The sequence below is a fragment of the Sturnira hondurensis genome, unplaced genomic scaffold (assembly GCF_014824575.4).
Source record: "Sturnira hondurensis isolate 20B ecotype Veracruz unplaced genomic scaffold, ASM1482457v3 Scaffold0015262, whole genome shotgun sequence".
Lineage (NCBI taxonomy): Eukaryota > Metazoa > Chordata > Mammalia > Chiroptera > Phyllostomidae > Sturnira > Sturnira hondurensis.
The window spans coordinates 920,609-944,425 of record NW_028087893.1 but is presented as its reverse complement, the minus strand read 5'-3'; the positions used below and the strand labels follow the sequence as shown (position 1 = coordinate 944,425).

Genomic DNA, 23,817 nt, shown 5'->3' with positions numbered 1-23,817 from the left:
GGAGACTGGATTAAAAATCCACATTTTTCTGGTTTCTCTTGAAAATGTGGGAAGGTCTGGCAACACTGGGCTCCACAGGTCCTCCACCCACTGCCACTGCAGCTGCCCCTCTGGGAGTGCTGGCCTGTCCAAGTATCCCCCCCGCCCCCCGGCTTGGCCAGGGCAGTGCCACACAATTGGTGTTCAAATCCCCCCTGCCCTGACCTCAGCCAACTTATTGAACCTCATGGAGTCTATTTCCCCATCTGTCAAATGGGAAGGTTAATGAGACACAACTCAGAAGCTTGTAGTGTTAAATGATATAAAACACAAAAAGCCACCCTGGCTGTGGCTCAGTGGATTGAGTGCTAGCCTGCAAAGCAAGGGGTTGCCGGTTTGATTCCCAGTCAGGGCACATGCCTGGGTTGCTGGCTGGGTCCCAGTAAGTATGCACAAGAGGCAACCACACACTGATGGTTCTCTTCCTCTCTTTCTCTCCCTCCCTTCCCCTCTAAAAATAAACAAACAAAATATTTTTAAAATAAAGTAAAACACAAAGAGCCCGTAGAAGGCCTGATTCAGAAATCAATAGAAATCGCCTGAGGATGGTCCTCGCTCATTTGGTTAGAACACAGGTGGCCAACACGAGGCCCTGGGGCCAAACCGGCCTCCACCTTGTTTTACGTGGCTGGGCACCTCGGTTCCACCGGCAGCAGCGCCTAGCTCCTTGCCCCTAGTTAAGGGGTAGTTACATTTACAGAGTCCTAAAGTTACATTCGGCCCTTTGAAGGCAACCGGGAGGCTGATGTGGACTCCCCTGCTCCCCCCTATGAAAATGAGCCTGACACTCCGGGGTTAGAGCATCGTCCTGATATTTCAAGGTTGTGGGTTTGAGTCCCTGTAAGGGCACATACAAGAATCAACCAGTGAATGCACCCGTAGGTGGAGAACATATCAACCCAATGTCTCCCTCTCTCTCCCTCTCTCTCCACTTTCCTCTCTAAAAATAAAAAATAAAACTTTTTAAAGAAAGAAAAATCACCTGGGCTACCTCCAGGGTCAGGGAAGAACTGGGAAGGGAAGGCAGGGAAGGTGGGCGGAGGGAGCTGTGGTTCTGAGTGAAGGCCGATTCCCAGCACGGTTTTCCTCAGGGGGCTGGTGCCTCCCGGAGTTCCTTAAGGTTCCTCTCCCTCCCCCGGCCACTTTTAGGGGTCCAGATCTCAAAGGGGAGCAGTCCCTTCCCCTACCCCACACCCAGGGAAGCTCAGGACCACCTGGAGGCTGGCAGGTGGTCGAATATGCATTCGACCTTCCTCCCCCAAGCGCTAGGTTTGTGCCTGGGACCGGACTGTGTGCCCGGAGGCGGTGATCGGCAAACTCCGGGCAGCCCCGTGCCCAGGTCTGCCAGGGAGCCAGACGCCCGGTCGTCCCGAGAGGTCACGCACCCCAGAAGGCAAGGGACTCGCAGGTGGGGAGCCTCGAGCCCGCCACCTGAACTGGAGCTTCGGTGCAGTTCCCCAGTGCCTGGGTCTGAGCCACCTGCAGGGCGCCTTCAACAGACCGCAGGGCCGTGGCTGCAAGTCTGGCTCCTCGGCGCCGGGCTCCGGCCTGAGAATTAGCATTTTCCGCAGCTTCCCCGGGGGCGCTGGTCAGGGACCCCATTCTGAGAACCAGTAGCTCGGAGGCGGTTCACCGAGGAGGTGACGTTTGCGCGGACAGCTGCAGGGGGAGCGCGGGCGAACTAGGCAGCGGAGGAGGGCATCTCAGGGGCGCAGCGGCAAAGGCGGGGGCAAAGGAGCGCGGGCGCGGGAAGAAAGGACCGCGAGTCTCCCTCCCGGGGAAGTGGGGAGGCACCAAGGGCTGAGGCCGGGACAGGCGGGTGACCCCACGGGCTGTCCAGCAGGTTCTCGGGTGGCTGCATAGCCTCCGTGGCCGCAGGTGCGCATGACGGGAGATCGATCGGGACGCTGATGTGGTTGCCCAGGTGCCGGCGGGAAGAGCGAGAGAAGGTGGCGGATTTCCGAGGCATCTAAAAGGAAGCCTCAGTGGCGTCTAGTGCCGGAGAGGCTCCGGGCCGGTGGGGCACGGTGTCCCAGCCATTTACTGCTGCACAACAAGCCGCCCAAACTTAGTGGCTTAAAGCAGCACTAACCATTTCTTTCGCTCACAGGTCTGCGATCTGGGGGAGGGCTCAGCAGGGGCAGCTTGGCTCCGTTCCAGAGCACTGTCGGGCTGGGGCTGCCAGTCGGCTCACTCCCCGGGGGCAGTTGATGCGGGCTCTTGGCTGGGACCCCCGTGGGGGTGTCGCGGGGACAGCTCTATGTGGCCTCTCCTGGAGGCGGACTCGCTCACTTTCTTGCAATGGCCGCGTTCCCAGAGCAAGAGTCCCAAGAGACGGGAAGCAGAAGCTGCTAGTTTCTTTCTTTCTTTTTTTAAGATTTTATTTTTAGAGAGAGGGGAAGGGAGGGAGAAAGAGAGGGAGAGAAACATCCATCGTTGCCTTTTGTGTGCCCCCAACCAGAGACCCCCGCCGCAACCCAGGCATGTGCCCTAAAGGGGAATCCAGCGCCTATCCTTAAGTTTGCCGTCGACGCCCAGTCCAAGGAGCCACACGGGTCAGGGTAGAAGCTGCTAGTTTCTTAAGGCCTGGGCCCAAAACCGGCACAGCACCTGTCCACCGTTGAGTCCCAGGGCCCACATTCAACAACGGGAGCATCACACCACCCCCAAGGGGAGGACTGTCAAAGAATTTTGGACAGAGGAGGCACCGGAAGAAGGCCAGGCTTGAGGAGAGATCGTAAATCTAGATTCGATGAAGAAAAATGGAGAGAGTGAGAGGGGATAGTTAGGAGAATTTTTGAAGAGTGGGAAAGGGAAACTGAGGCAGGTGGTGAGACAAATGGGACCGAACCATCGGAGGCGTGTCCAGCCAGCTGGTGAGTCCCAGGACCTCCTCTCCCCTGACCCTCGGAGAGCAGACGGTTCCCACCGCTCTTCCCTACCCTGAGAGTAAATCACTTAAATCCCTTGGTCGGGAAGGTAGAGAACAGAGGCCCGATTAGTGCCATTGGTGGGTGAAGTCAGGGGAACAAATGACAAAAACCCAGTAAGAACCAAACAAATCCAAGATGGAAGAGAAGCGGAGCAGAAAGTGACACGGGTCCCTCTAGGCGCTCCTTTGGATATGTCAGCACGTGAAAGAACACGCCGGGAAAGCTGGCGCGTGCTCTGCTGAGACCTCCTCTCGATTCCATTGGCTGAAGAGAGAGAAAACCCCTCAAAACGGAGGATGCCGGTGCAGGCTCTCTCTCTCTGGCGCACACCCAGGCCTTCTCTTTCTCCGGTGTGAACTCTCTCCTTAACTCTAAGGGTCCCCGGGAGACTTGCACCCGGGGGAGCAGGGGGCCAGCAGCTCCTCTCCGACTGAGTCCCTGACCCTGTCTCCAAGGCCCCCCTTTCCTCTGACTTCTCAGGGACGCCCCACAAACTCCCGTGGCTCGCTCCCATCCTTGGACCTTTCTAAGAAGCCAAAGCAGCCCTGCCCCAGCTCTCTCCTGACGATTTAATCAGCATACTCTCAAAATCACCTGGGCCCTGGCAGGTGCCGCTCAGTGGGTTGAGCACTGGCCGGCAAACCAGGAGGTTGCCCATTCAATTCTCAACCCAGGGCACATTCCTGGGTTACCGGTCAGGTCCCCGCCCCCAGTCAGGAGCTGGTGAGAGGCAACCAATCAATGTTTCTCTCCCTCTTTCTCTCTCCCTTCCTCTCTCTCTAAAAATAAATAAATAAAACCGTTTTTTTTTTTTAAATCCCACGGGCTTGTGTTGTGAAATCTTTCATGCACAAAGGAACCCACACACTACAGATGGGCCGGAGGCAGACTTCCACCAGGCCCTGTCCCTTTCTGGTGACAAAAGGACCCTCCCAAAGTGCCAGGCATGGGTTTAGCCGCCCCAGAGTCCTGGCCCAGAGCCTGGCACGGAATGACCCTACCAGTCACAGTACGCCTTCCCACCATCATCCTCGATTTCCAGCCAGGTGACTGAGGAGACACGGGCATCCTGGCCCCTACCCCAGGCCCTTTCAGGTCATCCTCTGAGGACATCACAGTGGAGATGAATGAACAGGAGCTCCCAGCCCTGCTTTTCTGTGCCTAAAATATCTGGAGCCTGCCACTCCCCTCCCTCCCCCACACCGCCTCCACGCCAGGCGAGCCCTGCCCTCCCCAGCCTGGGCCCCCACCCAGGTCCCTCCCAACACTTTCCGAGTGTCCACTCCTGACGCTCACATGCTTTCCATGCGCCTCAGAGAAATCATCTAAAATAATAAACTGATCACTCAACTCCTCTGCTCAGAGTGCTCCAGGATCTCTGGGATGCAGTCAAAGTCCAGGCCCCCACATCCCCCCCACCCCACCCCCGGGGCCACCCCAACCACACTGGTCTCTGGCAGGCCAGACTACTCCGCCTCGGGGCCTCTGCACCTCGCTGTGTCCTCTCGTCCTTCAGGGCTCAGCTCCAAGGTCACCTTCTTTAAAAGCACCCCCGCCCACCCCCCTGCCTGAAGCTGACTGCTCTCCCTCATGCACTCTTCAACTCACTGCTCTATTTTCTCCTCTAAAAAAAAAGACTTTTATTTACTTATTTTTTTAAAGATTTTATTTATTTATCTTTAGAGGGGAGGGGAAGGAGAGAAGAAGAGAAACATCAATGTTTGGTTGCCTCTTGTGAGTCCCCTGCAGGGAACTGGTCTACAACCCAGGCATGTGCCCTGACTAGGAATCGAACCTCGATCGTGTGGTTCGCGGGCCCGCACTTAATCCACTGAACTACACCAGCCAGGGCTTATTTACTTATTTTTTAAAGAAAGGGGAAGGGAGGGAGAAAGAGAGAGAGAAACATCAGTGGGTGGTTTGCCTGTCACACACACCCCCACCAAGGACCTGACCCACATCCCAGGCAAGTGCCCTGACTAGGGATCAAACTGGTGACCTTTTGGCTCGCAGGCGGGTGCTCAACCCACTGAGCCACACCAGCCAGGCCTTATTTTCTTCTAAGCACTTAACACCATTCATTCATTTATTCGGTCATCTATTCACCAACAAAGACTGAGCCCAGCAGTCACTTTGAACTAGGCACTCTTGTAGGCACCGGGGAACCCGCAGGTGAACAAAATGAGTGGTTCCTCCTCTTTGCTCTGGAAAGCCCCCGGACGAAGCTCTCCATCCTCTTCTCCGCTATGTTAACATTTGCTGTTTCATGACCTCATCCAGTCCTGCAGACTAAATGTCCCATTTGCAGTAGACCCCGGGCTCCAACCTGGAGTACAGAAGGACACATCCAGCTGTCTGCTCACAGCTCCACACAGGCATCAGACAAGCCTGGGCCTCAGACTTACTGCACCATCTCCGAAGTCTGGACCTTCCTGGCCCCTCAGACCAGCACGCTCCTCCCACCATCTCTATTCCTCCAACTGCTCAGCCAGAAATTCTGGCATCATCCTGGACTCCTCTTTTTCTAACCCATCAGCACATCTTGTCTGCAGCTCTACCTTCATAACAGATCCCGACCACTTCTCCCGGTTTCCTTACCAGCACCCTAGCCCCAGCGACTGCCATCCTGCCTGTGTTACGGCAATGCCACCCGTGATCTGCTCCCCCAGCTCCCGCCCTCGCCCGAGAACGACGTGCTCCCTGCGCTGCGGTTGTTAACAATGCAAGTCAGAGCTCACGGCTCCTCTGCTCAGAGCACAGGGTCTACAGGGCCCATCAGCTCCCTGTCCTCCGCTCCCACTTGCTCCGCTCCCGCCACGCTGGCCTCCTCCCGCTCCTGCCTCAGCAGTTCCACTGGCTATTCCCTTCATTCCCCACTCAAGTGGGACCTTCCCTGCCCCCTGTAGCGAACTGCCCAGCCCCTCAGCCCCACCCCAGCACCATACATTTTACTTACTCCTTTTACTTATTGTCTTCCTCCTTCTCTTTATTCACGGCCGTGTTCTCCAGCACCCAGAAGAGGGCCTGGCTCACAGCCAGTACTCGGAGGTGGGAGTGAAGAGGGAGCGTGGACCACCAGCGTTAGCAGGACGAACGTCGCTGACTCAGACAGAAGCGACACCACCTAAACTTTAGATTCCAAAGCACTTTCTTTAGTTACTAGTCCATTTGCGGGTTGCCTGGTGTTCCCGACTGGCACGGTCCACAGAGCAAGCACTTCCTCAGCCGCATCTTCTGCTGAATCTCTGCTCCATAGAACAGTGCCTGGCGCTCGGGAGAAACTGGCTGAGAATGGACGCCCGTGAGCCGTTACCAGGGACCTCTCCTCTCTGGGTGTCCGGTCCCTCGTCTGTGAAGTGGGTATGAAAATACCTGCTTTGAAGAATTGGGGTTTTTTGCCCTGGTTCGGTGAATTGAGCGCCAGCCTGTGAACCAAGGGGTTGCTGGTTGGAGTCCCAGTCAGGGCACGTGCCTGGGTTGCAGGCCAGGTCCCCAGTGGGGCATGTGGGAGAGGCAACCACACACTGATATTTCTCTCTCTTTCTCCTTCCCTTCTCCTCTCTCTAAAAATCAATAAATAAATTCTTTTTAAAAAATAAAACAAAGAATTGTTTTTAGAGCTTGAGGACATAATGGATTTAGTGCCTGGCACACAGGAGGTGGTCACTAAACATTGCCCATTCCTCTCTGCTCTCAGCCCCTCACCCTGCCTGCCTATCTTCCTCCCCACCCGGACGTAGGAATGGCAGGAATGTCGGGAGATGTTCAGTCACACTGTCAGGCACCACAGAGAGTTCCAAAGGGCACGTGTGGGTTTTCGCAGGGTGAGGCATGGCCAGGGTCCCCAGGAGCCTCCTAAGACAATGCCTTCGGCTCCAGCTGCTCCCACTGGGCTCCTCTCCCACCTGCTTCCCCGCGTGCTCCCACCTCCCCTCCCTACAAGTGTCAATAGCCATTCTCCTTAGTACAGTCTTAACGAGGGGAGAGAGAAGAGGAGTGGAGACGCCCGTTTTCCAGGGGCAGAGAGATCAGAAACCAGGGGAGCCCCCACCCTCACCCCCCAGAGCTCACAAGTGTGCGGCCTGGACCTAAAGAGACAGGGGCCTGAGTGTGCTGCCCTGTGCCCTAAGGGGGACTGGCAGTGCGGCTCGGGGTGGAGGACCCACTGTGCAGGTGGCAGCCCAGGGACTGGCCCTCTTCTTCTGAGGAAAGCGCATGTGGAGAGAGAGCAAGAAGAACGCAGCAAATGCCAGCGCCGGGTGGACCCAGGGGAGAGACACTCGGGTAGTCAAGGAGCTCGTATGACAGCTTATCTGGAGGTTTTGTCCACTGTACTACGCCTGCAACTTTTCTCTAGGTTTGTCATTTTTCAAAATGAAAAAAAGTTGGCGGCAACCTTCTCGTTCTCTGATTCGGGGAAGCCATGTGCCCAGTTGGATGTCCACACTTTCCGAGCCTCACTGGGCCTGGGCACAGCCCGAGAGCAAGAAGCCGATGAGAGAGAAGCAGAAGTTGTTGGGTTGGCTTCTGGGAACACTCCTGCTGAAAGAGATAGAAAACTGGAAGGTGTTCTTTTTACTCTACTTCCCCTCTTCCTGCTTTCTCCAGACTTGATGGCTGGAGCTGCAGCAGCCATTTGGGACCACGAAGTAGCCTTGAAAGTGAAAGCCATGCACTAAGAATGATGGAGCAGCAGAAAGAAAGGTGTCATCACAGAATGAACTGCCTCCTTTTTTTAGATAATTTTTTCTTAGTTACTGATTTTTTTTAAGAGAGAGAAACATCAACTTGTAGTTCCACTTACTTATGCACTCATTGGGTGATTCTTGTAAGTGCCCCAACTGTGGATTGAACCCCGAACCTGGGTGTACTGGGAGAGTGCTCTCGCCACCTGAGCTGCTCAGCCAGGTCCTGCTGGACTCCTCTAAGTGAAAGAATAAAAACACCTGCTTTGCCCAAGCTTCTGTTTGAACTTCTCACCCGATTCAGGATGTAAGATTTTTTCTGTGCCCTCTCTGCTCTCGACTTTCCCACCTGCCAGACCCTCTGCCAGGAATGCTCACCACCACTCGGAAGAAACTTCTCATCTTTCAACACCCCGCTCAAGCGTCACTTTCTCCTGGCCACTTTCCCCAGATGCTCCTTCCCTCCTGGACTCCCAGGCCCTGTCCCCTACCATGCAACTCCCTAACAGCCCACTTGCCACCAGCCCTAGGGCCCCACAACTCCTGGCTTCGGCCTCTGCAGGATTCATCCTGTTGTCCTCAAGGCCCTTGGTTCCCGGCCGCCACCCTGCAGCTCCCTCCTCTCCAGACGGCTCCCCCTCAGTCTCTCCACCAGGCTTCTCTGCCTCTGAAGGTGGAAGCGCCCCAGGATTCTGGACTTGAGGTTTAAGTTCCAAACTCTCTCCCTTTCAGTCTCCACATTCCCCTGGCCAGTGGCCTCCCCCGGCTCTAGCCCACACCTCCCCAGTCGTGACCGCAAATCCAATGGTATGACTGACTGGGCAGGTTTGGACCGGCTTGTGAGAACAGTGGTCAAAGTTTCAGGAACTTTATGAGCCATTTATAAAAGCCATTGAAACAATGAAATAATATAGAATTATGATATAAATTGTGTTAAAAACAAGTATAATAAACACAAAACATAACTTTCTAATTATTTTTACTATTCTCCATACGCTTACAAGTACTTTTTATGCATTTTATGTGTATGGCGACAATACAGCATCTCTCTTTCCAATTCTCTGGTCAGTGACATCAACATTGACAGCCTGAAATTAACCATGGTGGGAGAATTTACACCATAGGTATCCGCAAACTACAAATCAAAGTGCCCCACCCCCCATCCCTGCAGCCTCTTGTAGAGCCTTGTGTTGAAGATTTCCCCTACACCATGGCCCAGATCTAGTCCTGAAACCAGCCAGGAGTGACTGCCGACCGCCGAGCTCCCAGCTCCGGCCGAGCTCCCAGCCCGGCTACCCTGTGGGAGCGGCCTCCTCCTGCTCATCTGCCAGGGCCCACACGTCCAGCAGGCCCCACACAAGCTGACTCTGCCCCCACCCCACACCAGTGTTTCATTTTGCAGCAAGCCAGGAATCTGGGGGTCTTCACTGACTCTCCCGCTCTCTCTTCCCCAGCACCTAATGACCTACCAAACCCCACAGCACCCCTGCCCACAACCCTGTGGCTTTGTCTTCCCTCCCATGGATTCTGCCAACGCCTCCTCACTGATATTGCTGCCTTCAGCTATGCCCCCTCCAAACCACTCCCCTTTGGCCCCATCAAATGCAGATCTCAGGTAGGTCTCTCTCAAGCCGTAAAGCCTGGCAGGGACTTCCCAGTTCCTATAACAGGAAATACTGACACCCTTCATCTGGTCTTCTTCCTGTCTTCCTCTTCTCTGCCCTCCTGCTGGTCCTTCCTCGTGGCCTGCTCCAACTTTTGGGGGGTTTAGTCATGAGTCCCAAAAGCCACTTCTAGCCCATTTAAGCAGATTAGTTTGGTAGCCAGTACAGGGCAGCTCAGAAACTCTCCGGGAAGCCAGAGAGCTCTCCCTGGAGACCACATAGCCTGTCGGACACCCCGAGTCACATGGCCAAGCAGACCCGGGAGGACTCTCCTGTGCTCAGGCTGGGCACAGGCAGTGCAGCTTGTCCAGTCATACTGGGTGCTCCCAGAAGCAGTGTCACGGCTGCTTGCGGTCCCTGGCAGGAGCTGCCACTGCCAGCATCACCGGTCCCCACCAGAGCAAACACCCACCTCTCCTGCTGCTCTGACACTGGCTCAAGTTCAGAGTCCAGGGCTGGGCTGTCTGGGGCTGAGGACACAGTCCTGTCTCCAAGGAGGGCTGGGAACAACCTGGGAGCTCCTAGAGGAGGGGGTGGGCTCTGCCTCCTAGGGTCGGGCATCCCCCAAACGCAGGAAGGGGGCAATTCCAGTGCTAAGAGGCCAACAATAATGGTAGGTATTCCCTGTGCCAGCTTCTTTATTTTTATTTTTATTATTTTTAATATATTTTATTAATTGTGCCATTATAGTCGTCCCATTTTTCTTTCCCCTTTATTCCCCTCCACCCTTCATCCCCCCTCCCACCAGCATTCTCCCCACACCTTGTTAATTCATGTTTGTTGGTCCTACAAATAAGTTCTTTGGCTTCTCTATTTCCCATACTATTCTTAACCTCTCCCTGTCTATTTCGAACCTACCATTTATGCTTCTTATTCTCTGTACCTTCTCCCCCATTCTACCCCCTCCCCCTCCCCACTGATAACCCTCCATGAGATCTCTCTCCATTTCTGTGATTCTGTTCTTGTTCTAGTTCTTTGCTTTGTTCATTTTTTGTTTTTGTTTTTGTTTTTAGGTTCAGTTGTTGATAGTTGTGAATTTGTTGTCATTTTAATGTTCATGTTTTTTATCATCTTCTTTTTCTTAGATAAGTTCCTTTAACATTTCATATAATAAGGGCTTGGTGATAATGAACTCCTTGAACTTGACCTTATCTGGGATACACCTGATCTACCCTTCCATTCTAAATGATAGCTTTGCTGGATAGAGCAATCTTGGTTGTAGGTCCTTGCCTTTTGTGACTTGGAATACTTCTTTCCAACCTCTTCTTGACTGTAAGGTTTCTTTTGAGAAATCAGCTGATAGTCTAATGGGAACTCCTTTGTAGGTGACTGTCTCCTTTTCTCTGGCTGCCTTTAAGATTCTCCCCTTCTTTTTAATCTTAGGCAATACAATTATGATGTGCCTTGGTGTGTTCCTCCTTGGATCCACCTTCTTTGGGACTCTCTGGGCTTCCCGGACTTCCTGAAAGTCTATTTCCTTTGCCAGATTGGGAAAGTTCTCCTTCGTTATTTGTTCAAATGATTTTTCAATTTCTTACTCTTCTTATTCTCCTTCTGGCACCCCTATGATTCAGATATTAGAGCATTTAAAGTTGTCATGAAGGTTCCTAAGCCTCTCCTCACTTTTTTTTTTTTTAATTCTTGTTTCTTCATTCTGTTCTGGTTGAATGTTTCTTTCTTCCTTCTGGTCCAAACCATTGACTTGAATCCTAGTTTTCTTCCCTTCACTGGCTCCCTGCATATTTTCCTTTATTTCCCACCACATAGCCTTCACTTCTTCCTCTCATTTTGCAACCATACTCACCCATTTCTGTGAGCATCCCGATTCCCAATGTTTTGAACTCTGTATCTGATAGGTTGGCTATCTCTTCATCATTTAGTTCTATTTTTGGAGTTTTGATTTTTTCTTTCATTTGGGCCTTTTTTTTGCCTCCATGTGCCTGTTACATAGTAAGGGATGGAGCCTTAAGTGTTCACCAGGCCGGGCAACCCACTTTGCTGTGTTGTGGTGCTGTATGTGGGGGCAGGGGCCTGAGAGGGAACAAGGCCACTTGCTCAGCTCTCCACTGGCTTTCAGTCACTTCCCCTGCCACCCACAAGCAAGCAGGGCCCTTCTGGTGCTGATTCTCAGGTGGGTGGGTTTGTGTATGTTCTGGAACTCTGTGGGTCTCTCCAGTGGACTCTCCTGTGAGGCTGGGAGTTTCTCCCACCACTGCAACCCCCACAGGTGTTTACTGCCAGAGGTGTTGAGGCTTTATTTCCCTGCACTAGAACCCTGCTTTGCATGGTCTGTCTTGCTCCCCAATTGTTCCTCCCAGTTTATCCGCACACAAATGGGGGACCCCCTGGCCCACCAGCTGCCTTGCCTGCCCTGGCCCTCCATCCACCGGCTTGCCAGGAGTCCTCTCCACCCCAACCTCTGGTTTCTGCCTCTCCTACCAGTCTGGATGAATGTTACTTCTTTAACTCCTTGGTTGTGGAACAAAGAGTTAATAGTTCGATTTTTCTGGCAGTACTGGTTATTTTTTGTTTTAAATTTGTTGTGGTCCTTCTTTTGGATGTGTGAGGAGGCAAAGAGTACCTACCTATGCCTCCATCTTCTCCCTGTGGTAGCTTTTAAAATTGTACAAGTAAAATACTATTCAAGGTAAAATAATCAAAGATGATGTAATATAAAAGCTTCACTCTCTGAGTCCTCTCAGTCAGGTAGAGAAGGAGCAACGACTGTCAATGGTTTTATTGGGAGTCCTTGCAGATGTGTTCTTTACATACCCAGATAACAGTAAGTCTGAATACATTTGTGTGTAAGGTGTCTATGTAATAGGTATGTGATCGGTATATACAGGGTTGGGGAAAACTAGGTTTGCAGTTGTAATACAAATAAATACAATAATTAACAAATAATAATACAAGAATAAACTATGTTTCATGTACTCACAACTGTAAACCTACTTTTCCCGTGTCTGTATATACTGATTTCTATACACATATTTATGTGCACATATACACATGTGTGTATATGTGTGTATGTATACGTGTACATTGTGTGTGTGTATATACACACATGCACGCACACGCACACTGTCTGGAAAAAGCCCATCTGTTGTTAATATAATGAGAACTGTTTGCAGGACATCAGTGTAACCTGGCAGCCAAGGAGAGTGGACTGGAATGTGTGAACAATGAGGACTTCACTGTACTGGTCCGCGGGGGCAGTAGATGCAGTGGAGTGTGCATGTGCACTGTGAGCATGACGGAGCGAGGAGAGCAATGAATCTGCATCAGATTTTGCGCTAAGCTGGAACATTCCTCCGCAGAATGTTCAGAAGGCCACAGCTGTGGGCAACTGGTGACTGGCAGCTTCAACATCACAATGTGCCTACTCATGCATCATGTCTCCTACAGAGTTTTTAGGCAAAATATCAAATCACCCAGGTGACTCAGCTCCCCTACAGCCCAGATTTGGCACCCTGAGACCTCTGGCTTCTCCCAAAAGTGAAATCCCCTTTGAAAGGGAAAAGATTTCAGACAGTCGATGAGATTCGATTTCCTGCTGGGTGACTAAGGAGACACCGGCATCCTGGCCCCAAGAAAATATCGCCCTGGCTGGTGTAGCACAGACCTGTGAAGCAAGGGGTCGCTGTTCAGTTCCCAGTCAGGGCACATGCTTGGGTTGCAGGCCAGGTCCCCAGTGGGGGGATACATGAGAGGCAACCACACATTGATGTTTCTCTCCCACTCTTTCTCCTTCCCTTCCCCTCTCTCTAAAAATAAATAAATAAAATATTTTTTTAAAAAAAGAAAATATGATGGGGCAGCTGATGGAGACTGGGAGAACTGTGTGAGGTTCCAAGGTGCCTACTCTGAAGGGGACTGATGTGTCATTGTCCTGTGGACAATGCTTCTTGTATCTTGTATCTTCTTCAATAAATGTGTCTATTTTCCACAGTGTGCGGCTGGATACTTTCTGGACAGGCCTCTCGCGTATACTTCTCTGTGACCCCAACTGGCTTGTCCCATGCCTTCGAGCTTGGCGCCCCTGTCAGCACATGTGGGCCTGGCTAATCCTTTCTGGATCCCGGCTAAAGATTTCACTGAGTGGATGTACCACAATTAATTAGCCGATCCTTCACAGATGGACGTTTAGGTTCTTTCCGGTTTTCTTGCTACCAGAAAGCACGTTGCAGCAAACACCCTTGCCCAGATGTCTCTGTGCACTTGTGCAAGCAGGGATCCAAGGGACAAGTTGCTGGAAGCAGGAACTGCTGGCTCAAAAGGAGCAGGGTTTCTGTCTTCCGTAAACACTGCCAAATTGCCTTCTAAAAAGCAAATGTCAATTTGCAGCTCCACCAGCAGCCTGTGAACATTTTTTCCCAGGCCCCGCACACTCTGGCTGCTCACCTTATCACCTGTCACTCACACACCCTGTGTTTCCAGCCACAGTGCCTCTGCCCAGGCTGTACCCACAGACTAACACACTCTTCCTCCCTTGTCTGCCCAATGAAATCTTACCTTCTCCACGAGGCCCAGCTGAGATGTCCCCTCCTTTGTAGAGCCGTCACTGACTGCTGTCAGTGGTCAGAGTCCCCTTCTGGGATCCCAGCTTCTCGAGCATAACTTCCTCAGAGTGCTCAGGGCCTATGTGTGCCTGGGATTTCATGACCGTCTTGCCCACCCCACCACGACCATACAAAAAGGTGGCCTCGCCGGTCTACTCCTCCCTCCCTCCTGGCTCTCCAGCTGCACAGCCCTTTATCTGTTCTGAAGTACCGTCCTGCCTCAGAGCCTTTGCACCTGCTGTTCCCTCTCTAAGGATTCTGCCTTCACCCATCTCGCCTGGCTGCCTTCTCCAACCTGTCTGTCTCAAGTACCCCTCCTCTCGTCACTCGGGTACGTCCCCATTTGATCATCTTCATAACACTTCTTACAAGTTGAAATAACCTTGTTTGGTTTAAATGCTCCGTCCTGTGTCCCATCTCTACACACACACACACACACATACACACACACACACACCATTATAAGCTCCTCGAGAGCAGGAACCTTGTTTTTCTCTTTCCATTGTCGGCCTGGCACCCGTCCACTCAACAAACGTTCATTCAATGGACTATCTGTATTTTACAGAAGAGGAAACATTCAGAAAGGAGAACTGAGTAGCCCAAGGTCCCACAGACTCGAACACACCTGAACTCCGAATGGGTTCATTTCTTCCCCACCCTTAGCGCACTGCATTGTCTCCCCCTCGATCTTGGGGGCAGGTCATGAGTCTGGCACCCCAGTCCCCAGCGGCGCGTCCCAGGCCCTGGAGGCTAGCAGGCTCTGCAGAGATGTCACCCTCCCCGCCCCCTTGTCAGTCAGGCCGAGGGGGCGGCGCGGCCGCCGGGGGCAGCGCTGAGCTCAGAGCTGCCGCAGCGCGGAAGCGGGAGCCGGAGCCCCAGCGCGCAAGGCAGCAGGGCTCAAGGCGCGAGCGGTAGAAAGCGACGCGCCCCAGGCCGGAGCACCGCTGCGCCGGGCTCAGGGTCCGCGCCGCTCTTGCTGCAGACCGGCCTAAGCGCCTGGCCACGGCCCCAACCCGGCCTAGCCGAGCGCCTGCGTCTTCCCTCCGCAGTCGGCGCTCCGTCCCCAGCTCGGGCCCTGCATCCAGGTGAGGCGGCCGCGCTCCGGGAGCCGAGACCCGGAAAGGACTGGGGATGGAGAGGGGACTGGGTGAAACGGAAAAGGAGCTGGAGAACGGAGAGAGGGCGCCGATGGGTGCGTGTGTCTGCTGCTCTGGGTCCGCAGCTGCCTGGGCGGCTGTGTGGACGTGCGTCCGTGCCCGTGTGCCCGTGTGCCTGTGTATGTCGGAGTGTCAGTGCGCACTTGAACGTCTGCGTGTCCTGTGTGTGCACGTGAGCGTGTCCACGGAGTATGTTTGTGTGCATGGCCGTGTGGCACTGCCGTGTGTGTGCAGTTAGGCTCTGGGGCTTCGCGCTGAGTCCGGCACTCCGGTTCCGTGGGGCTGCAGGTTGAGGGGTCCCTCGGGGCATAACCGAGGGGGTGGCCCCTCCCGCGTCCCGGGTTTCAAGGACTCAGGGACTCGCCGCGGCCCTGTGGCCTCACCTGGGGACCAGGAAAGGCGGGAGGGGGCTCCGGGCCAGAAGGGCGTCACGGTCTCAGGAGGGAGGGGAGCCCCCCACGCCGCGTCCCTCGGGAAGCACGAGGGTGAGGGCGCAGGGCCAGCGCACCGTGCCTGTGTGTTCGCCCTCCCTAGGCCGCCAGGATGGACGTGTTCATGAAGGGCCTGTCCATGGCCAAGGAGGGCGTCGTGGCCGCCGCGGAGAAAACCAAGCAGGGGGTCACGGAGGCGGCGGAGAAGACCAAGGAGGGCGTCCTCTACGTCGGTGGGCGAGGGGCGGGGCTTCCAGCCCTCCGGGTTTGGGTGCCAACCGCTGAGGAGTGGGGCCGGGGTACTGGGGCGGGGGGCGGGGGGGCCGTCTGGGCGGGAGAGTATGAGTCAGCAGGTGGGGCGGGCGGATGCGCAGGGGTCACCGGGGACACAGGGAAAAGGAGGGGGAAAGGGAGGCAGGGCTGGTGAGGGTGGTACTCAGCTGAGAGGCCAGGGACTGAGGTAGACTGAGCAAAGCGGGCAGTCTACCTTTCCTCCTTCGCATCAACAGTTAACCGGTGCCCAATCCTTGCTCTCTGCCAAGTGCTATGTGGAATGCCATCATACCCATTACCGCACTCAGCGCTCCCTGCCTATTCCACAGACGGGGGCTGGTGTTCCAAGACGTGCTTGTCCTGCTCAAGGTCACACAGCTGAGGCACCTGCAGCTGGAGTTTAGGCCAAGCCTCTGGAGTCCAAAGCCCCACCCCTCCCCTGGCTGCCCTCCCTCCTGTATTTGGGGGCTCTCTGTCTCCCAGTGCCTCCCAGTGCCTGTGTTCCACCACTGCCACCTCCTCTCTGGGTCCCCCTCCTTGCAGCTGCCAGCTGGCATCAGGATGGAGGACAGTAGTTAAGTCCCTCACCCTAAATAGGAAAGGAGAGGGAGCCTGCAGGGTCATTTGCATAAAGAGAGGCCAGGCCCAGAGATGACATTTTAGGGAGTCCATCCTGTGGTCTTTGCAGGCTGAGGAGGGCTGCATTATCCCCTATGCAGGCTGAGGAGGGCTGCATTTGGCTTTGGGGTCAACTGAAAAGTATTTATTGACCACCTACTATGTGCCAGCCACTGCATGGCTCCTGGGGAGGTAACAGTGGGTGGTCACACAGAGCATTCCAATAGTGGGGTATGACATCCAGAGACTGGGACAGGGGCCACTTTGGTGGGGTGGCCAGTGAGGGTGACATTACACTGAGCTTGGAGAATAAGGAGCCAGAAGGGGTCAGGGAGGCTGGAGAGCAAAGAAAAGGTGGATAGGTGGGGAAGAGCGGGTTCAGGTGGGACCTGGTGGGCCAGGACAAAGCACTATCGTAACTGTCAGGAGAGACTGAAAGTTTGGAGAGGTCCCTCAGACCTCTGGGGACAGAACAAAGTTCAGGGAGGCCCCTGGAGGCAGTGTGGCCCCCAGACAAGGGTGGCTCTGGCTAGGGCAGAGGTGACAGAGTCAGGGAGAAGGCTTGAACCCACATGTACTGGACCCCACTCTGGCCTCCCTTCTGCCTCCTCGCCCTGCCCAGGAGCCCCTGGTGGCCCCCATTTCCCACCCTGTTAAGCCTCAGCTCCCTGTCGCCTGGCACGGTCCTGCCTCCGTCTGTGTGCCCCTCTGTGGGCACGAGGTGCACAGACCACCTCGATGTGCTCCATGCAGGCCCCTCTGTGCGCCCCACTGCGCCCTGCCCGAGACTCTGGGTGCCCGCAGTACCCCCTCCAGTCTCCTTTCTGCATACCCACCTGCTCCCCATCTGCCACAGCCCAGGCAATGCCCCCGCCCCCATCAATATCCCCAAGGCTTGAGGTTCCCCCCACCACCACTGCTCAAGAACCTGAGAGCCGAATCTTCTCTTCTTACCCAAATCTGACAATGAGTGATTGGCCTAGAGCCTGGCATAGAGCAGGTGCTCACAAAGGTTTGGGGGGGTAGAGATGGGTGCACAGACAGATGCCCCGGGGCCCTGGGTCTCCCTGGCCTTAGATGTGAGAATCATGTCTTCCCACACGGGGCCCCTCCTCCGCCTCTCCCAGGAGGGTCGCCTGCCCACACACCCACTTCTGGGTCTACCAGCTGTTGTCTGACTTGCCAAATCCTCCGGGAGGGGACTCTCCTCGCCCCTGAGGGCTGCCCTCCCCTCAGATCAGCCCCTTGTCTTTCCCAGCAGCACCCCCCCCCCCCCCCGTGCTGTGGCCCAGTCGACCCTGGCCAGGGACAGCCCAGCCAGTGCTGTGGGTGTCGGTTCCCTCTGCACATTCCCCACAGACCCTCCAGGCCCCTAACACCCTCTCCGCTCCGGCAGCAGAACTTGGCACCCTCGTTAGGAGAAGGAATGGGGGCGGGGACTTGGTGGTCAGGTGCCCACAGGTGGGATGTGGGCAGTCACGTGCCAGGGGCACCTTTCCAAATACAGGGCCTGTTTGCCCCCCAGCCCCACCCCCACCTGCTCTCACCTGGGCAGGGAACCAAGTGAATTGAGTCACACAGTGCCGGCATTCCCGTGACAGCCCACAGGGTGCAGGTGCCACAGCAGGTGGGGTGGGGAGGGACAGGCAGCAGGGCGAGCTCGAAGTCCTCAGGAAGTAAGTGTGGGAGGCTCAGTGTGGGATTTTGAGGCCCAAGGAGGAAGTGATGGGGCTGGGATGCCTGCTGCCCACTGGGTCCCTTTGCCCATTGTGTAACCCCTGTGCTTGCCAGACCTCTGGTCCCTCCGCTATGAACCCTTACATGTGCTCCTCATCTCCCCACAGGAAGCAAGACCCGAGAGGGGGTGGTGCAAGGCGTGGCCTCAGGTACCAGCCCCGCCCCGGCACAGCCCCTTTCCCTCCCCCAGGCTGAGACCCGGCTGATTCTGGAAGGGGGGCTGTGAGGTGCTGGAAGACTTGGGGAAGACCTCCAAGGCTTAGGGGGTGCCCCACCGGAAAGGCAGGCCCTGGGTCACTGCAGGGGAGGGAGCGACGATGCTTCCTCCACCCTGGCTCCCGACTCCCTTCCCCGACCCTCTCTCTGCTCCAGTGGCTGAGAAAACCAAGGAGCAGGCGTCGCACCTGGGAGGAGCCGTGTTCTCCGGGGCTGGGAACATCGCAGCGGCCACCGGCCTGGTGAAGAGGGACGAGTTCCCCACGGACCTGAAGGTGAGAGGTCCTCCCATTACACACAGGCGTGCACGCAGATGCACGCACGTGCCAAGCACACTCACAAACCTGCCGCCAGGCTCCCCGCTCCCCCAGCCGACCTGGGGCTCCAGCCACCTCGCCTCCCCTTCTGCAGGAGCCTATTGGACTCCGTTCAGCAGGAGTCTGTGGCGGTGTGTGTAGATGTGCCGCTGCCTGTGACCGTGACCCAGGTCTGCTGTGTACACACATCCTTCTTGCACGGGCAACCTGGCCCACTTCTGGCCACGTCTGCCTGTTCATTCAGCTCTTTTCATTCAGCCAGTTCTCGTGCCAGAGAGGAATTCCTCTGGAGGTCACTGCAAGGAATAGTTACCTGTATTACTGAAGCTGAAGGTGAAAAGCCTGCTGGTCAGCAAGGTCATTTCAGGCAGGGCCAAGTGCTGTGAGGAAAAGACAACAGGGTAATGGGGTACATAGTCTAGGAGGAGGGGGCCACTTTAGCTGAGAGGGCTCTTCTGAGGGGGTGATGTGTGAGCTGATGCCCAAGGGTTGAGGCAAGCCAAGTGGGGAAATGTGTTTCAGGCTGCAGGGGCGGCTCATGCAAAGGCCCTGAGACCAGCTCCAGCAGGCATGGGCCCTGGGGCAGGGTAGGGTGTGTGTCGCCCTCTGGGCAGGCCTGCTCCCCCTGGGGTGAGGCAACGGCTCTCCCCATGTGCACTGAGACAGATGGCCCCTCAAGGACAGGCTGCAGAGCCAGGGCTGAGGGCTCAGGGCCTCCGAGAGTCAGATCTGAACCCCGGCTCCTCCACTCCCCACCTGTGTGGCCCTGGGCCAGTCCCGTCCCGTCTCTGAGCCTGAGTCTTGGCCTGTAAGGTGGAAGATGAACACAATGGAGCTCTTAGGCAAATGAAAGGTAATACAGGTCAGAGGTTCTCAAAACCTAAAGTCAGAACCCGCAGGAGGCCAAGGTAAAGTGCTGCTGACTGTTGGCCCCGCCCCTGGAGTTTTGGATTCAGGAGGTCTGAGGTGGGGCCTGGGATCTGCACTTCTCCCAAGTTCCCCCGATGATGCAGACCCTGCAGGCGCAGGGACCCCACCGGGGAGTAACCACGACAGAGAGTGGGGCTTGCATGCCGCGAGTACTCAGGAAGGGACAGTGGCCTCATGACCATGTGAGCGGCCTGTGTCTGGGCTTGTGAGCACAGGTGTGACCACAGCTGTGCCAGCCTGACAGTGCACTCTGCCGGCCCATCTGTCCCCACAGACATCCACCTGCCCTAGGGTGCTGCGCGACTGTGCACGTACATGCACAGATTCCACCTCGGTGGTGGCCAGCGCTCCTCCTTCCACAGCCGATTTGGGAGAATGGTGTGCATCCTGCATGAGTGCGTCCATCAGGCTGCAGGAGGAGGCACTGGCCCTCCCTCTACCCCAGACGCTTCGCACAGCCCCTTCTTTCCCCATCAGAAGGAAAGAAGGGAGTTGGCTCAGAAGCTCTGGTTCAAGCCCTGCCTATGGTTGTACCAGCTGTGTGACTTCCCAGTTCTCATCAGGATGTTTCTGGCAATTGCTCCCATTCCTTGACCTCCTGCAGGGGCAGGCACTGTAGACACGTGACCTGGAGTAACTCACGGAGTTGTCACAACATCCCTGTGCCGGAGGCACCCCTGTCCCAGATGCAGAAACTGAGGCTCAGAGAGCAGTGCCTTGCCCCAGATCCCACCCCTGCCTGCAGAGGTGGCTGGGGAGATAAGCCCAGGTCTGCTCCATAGCCTTCGAGTCACTTGGTGCCAACAGGGTGCCAAGCTGGGGGCTGGGGGCTGGGCCATTGGGGCCATTGGCGTTTGCACAGAACCCCCTTTTTCCAGCCACCTCCCTCCTACCAGCCCTCCTTGACACCTCCAGCCTCCTTTCTCAAGGAAGCGCAAGGTCATAGGTTTATAACCCAAACCTTGGCCCTTTGGGGCCACCTATCATGGGGGAACCGTGCTAGCCCACCTCCAACGTTCCTGAGTGTCTCTGCCTCACAGCTGCTCACACACATCATCAGGAAGCCTCCCTCCCTCCTACAAAGCAAAGATGCCTCTCATTTCCCTCCCGAGGCTGCTGAGAGCAGTGGGGAAGTCACTTCCCTGATGCCAGACAGCTAGAGAATGGCCAGGCTGGCAAATGCCCTCCTGTCCCCGGCACCCGGGTCAAGACACTGAACATCAGCCCGTCAGAGGCTCCCCTTTCCACCTGTTTCCCATCCTTACTCCCAGAGCCAAGACGAGGGTGAGACAAGGGAGGTGGCTGGGGTACAGAACTCAGGGACACACGCATTCTGGGCCTCATTCACACGGCCCCAAGAGTGGACACCTTCCCCACATTTGCAGCCTCAGCCCTACCCCTGCCACCTTCGTCCTGGCCCTGTCTCCCCTCCATGGATAACTGCTTCCTGGCTTCCATCACCACACACTCGTCGGGTGTTTTTCAGCATCACATATGTGCTACCCTAAAGTGCGTGCTCGTCTGTGCCTGGCAGGAAACCAGGTACAGACGAGGTACCTGGTACCTGTACCTCTCCCACTGGGCAGGAAACCCTGCCGTGCACCGCTGGTCTGCATAGTCACCGTGCAGCACCCGCAGGTGATGAAGCCGCAGGGCACACGTCTTCCTGCTCTCCTCGGGCTTCTGCGTCATCTCCCGACGAGCTGCCCCAGATGGGATTTTCACACTGCGTTTCTTTCTCGGGCTCTGGTCATTGCAGGGTGACTTTGAGCAAACAAATGCTTCCCCACCTCCTGGGCCTTAGTATACCCATCTGGACCCTGGGGAGACTGGGCCAGGTCAGGAGCTGTAGATTCCTGTGCCCAGGGGGCCCACCTAGACAGGTAATTCAAAGGAGCTGAAGCTGGTTGGACGGAGCTGGGGCAGCTGGAGCGCACAGTGGTCTGGGGAAGCTGCCCCAGTGCCAGCCCTCCAGGGTCCCTTGAGTCTCATCCCCACCCAGCAGGGTGGGACCGTGGTACTTGTGGAAGTGGGGAAGGTGGTGTGCCCTCCTGCCTCTAGGTTCCCCCAGCGGTCTGGGCACGAGCCAGCCCACCTGGCCTTGTGCTGCCGGGTATGGGAGCCAGGTTCTTGTGCGTGCCTGTGTGTGCAGCCACCCCATCCCATGTTTGTACACATATATGTGCTCACCTGCAGTTGGCTGGCCATAGGCCTGGCAGCCCCCCCGCTTGTGTGCCTGCCGGTCGGCCCCAGGCTGGGCAGCAGCTGCGGGGGGAAGGGAGAGTCTTAGCTCACACATCCAAGCAACACCACTGAGCTGTTGCTTCCAGCTTATCTTAAAATAGCAACAGCTGAAGAAACGAGGCCACACAGGACCCTGGGGGAGGGATGGGTGGCAGGCGGCGGGGGAGAGGCTCAGAGCCCCTGTCCAGCCCAGCCCTGAGCCTCCGTCTCCCTCTGGCCCAGAGGAGCCTCCAGAGTAATCTCTGGTGTTCCAGGGCCCCACACACAGAGCTTGATGCAAGGGGGCGGGGAGAAACAGGTGACTAAATATGCTGTCTATCTCCCCATCCCAGTCCCTATGACCAGAGTGCAGGAGGTGGCCAAGTGCTGGGGAGAGGGGTATGGAGAGCCCTGCTCCGCTCCCCACCCTCAGCTTCAATCAGGATTTGGAGGGATTTCACGCCTCATGCATTCACCCCACTTCCAAAGCACTCCACATTGGCAATTTAATGAGAAGTTCTAGCAGCGTTGCCAACAAAGCCCAGCCTTCCCCTAATCAGCCAGGAGCTTCCCAGGGGAGGAATCTGGGGGATGTCCCCGGCTGCCTTCACAGTCCCTGTCCCTTCTCTGTCCACAGCCCGAGGAAGTGGCCCAGGAAGCTGCGGAGGAGCCGCTGATCGAGCCCCTGATGGAGCCAGAAGGAGAGAGCTATGAGGAGCCGCCCCAGGTGAGAGGTGGCAGGCTGGGCAGGGCTTCAGGCATCCCAGAGGATTGCTGCCACCCCCAGCTGGGGTGGGGGGTTCCTGGCAGTGGAGGGTTGGGCTAGGGAGCTTCAGGTCCGCATTTTCTAGAACCCAGACCCCAGGAGGTGTCAGCATGGAAGGAGGACAGTTGGGGTGAAGCACTGGGCCCCGGGCACTCCGGCCCAGGACTGGCCAGGCTGTCCCCAGTTTCCAGGTTCCTTGCCTGCCCAGGGGGAGGGGTCTCAGGCTCAGAGCCTGGCCACTTGGTTTCCAACCCCTTCCTCTTTTGCTCTTCTCCACTCCACCCCAATCCCTCTGATGCAGGAGGAGTATCAGGAGTATGAGCCAGAGGCGTAAGGGCCCAAGAGGGCCCCCCACCAGCAGCACAATCCCTTCCTGGTCCCTTCCCTGCCCCCCTCCCCCAGCCAGGGCTGTCCTTCTACCCCTTCCCCCAAACACAAGATCTTCCTTCACTCCGAGGCACCCCCTCGGAGCTCGTGTTAGTGTCTGGCCATCCATCTGTTCTGCCCACTGGAGTCCAACCCTGGGGCGTGGACGAGGCCACTAGGAGCCTCGCCCCACCTGTGTTGTGTTGCCCCCCCCCGCCCCGTCCCCTCCCCTCCCCTCCCCGTCCAGTGTCTGCGCAGATGTAGCATGTTCTATGTGTTTTTAAACGAAGAACTGAAAGCGACGGCTCCCTATCTCACCCTGACAGCAACCCCCGGCCGCCCCAGAGCCCCCCACCCCACTCCCGCGGTGACCCCCAAGAACCTTTTTTTAACCAGAACCAGGAGCCAGTCTGTGCCGTGCCCCCTCCCCCAGCCGCCCCGGTCCAAGCGCGGGCGTTGTGTGTCGTGACTGTGGCGTGGAGAGTCCCCCAGCCCCGTGTGAGAGTGTTCGGGCGGACAGACAGCCGCCCTTGCGTGTCCGTGAATAAAGTCAATCTGTCTGGAGCCCGCGCTGCTAGGGCAGGGCTGGGCGCCGGATGGGGGTAGCCGATGGGGTTCCCAGTCCCAAACTGCCCCCCTCCCCTCTTTGGGGCCCAGCCCTCTCGGCCCGGGTACGAAACGGACAACCCTCCGGGTGGGATGACCTGGGGGGTCAGGGGTTCCCACAGGCTGGGACAGGCAATTGGCTGGGAGATGGGCTGGCGGCCTCCGGAGCCCCCTGCTGGGCGGTAAAGCCCCTGCTGCAGGTTCGCGGAGGAGGGGAGCCCGGCGCGCCGCCGCTCGGGGTGGACCGGCTCCCCCTTCACCGCACACGCAGCGCGGGTGCGCGGACGGCCATGCACG

General features: G+C 56.4%; 1 protein-coding gene across 1 annotated transcript; it reads left to right on the top strand.

Annotated features, from left to right (window-relative positions):
- Positions 1 to 14,708: 14,708 nt before the first annotated feature.
- Positions 14,709 to 23,521, top strand: SNCB (synuclein beta). The gene is made up of 6 exons (XM_037064430.1): positions 14,709 to 14,965; positions 15,572 to 15,701; positions 18,204 to 18,245; positions 18,469 to 18,587; positions 22,420 to 22,509; positions 22,850 to 23,521. The coding sequence occupies exons 2-6, from the start codon at positions 15,581 to 15,583 to the stop codon at positions 22,880 to 22,882; spliced, it is 405 nt and encodes a 134-aa protein (XP_036920325.1). The 5' UTR covers positions 14,709 to 14,965; positions 15,572 to 15,580; the 3' UTR covers positions 22,883 to 23,521.
- The last annotated feature ends 296 nt before the right edge of the window (positions 23,522 to 23,817 follow it).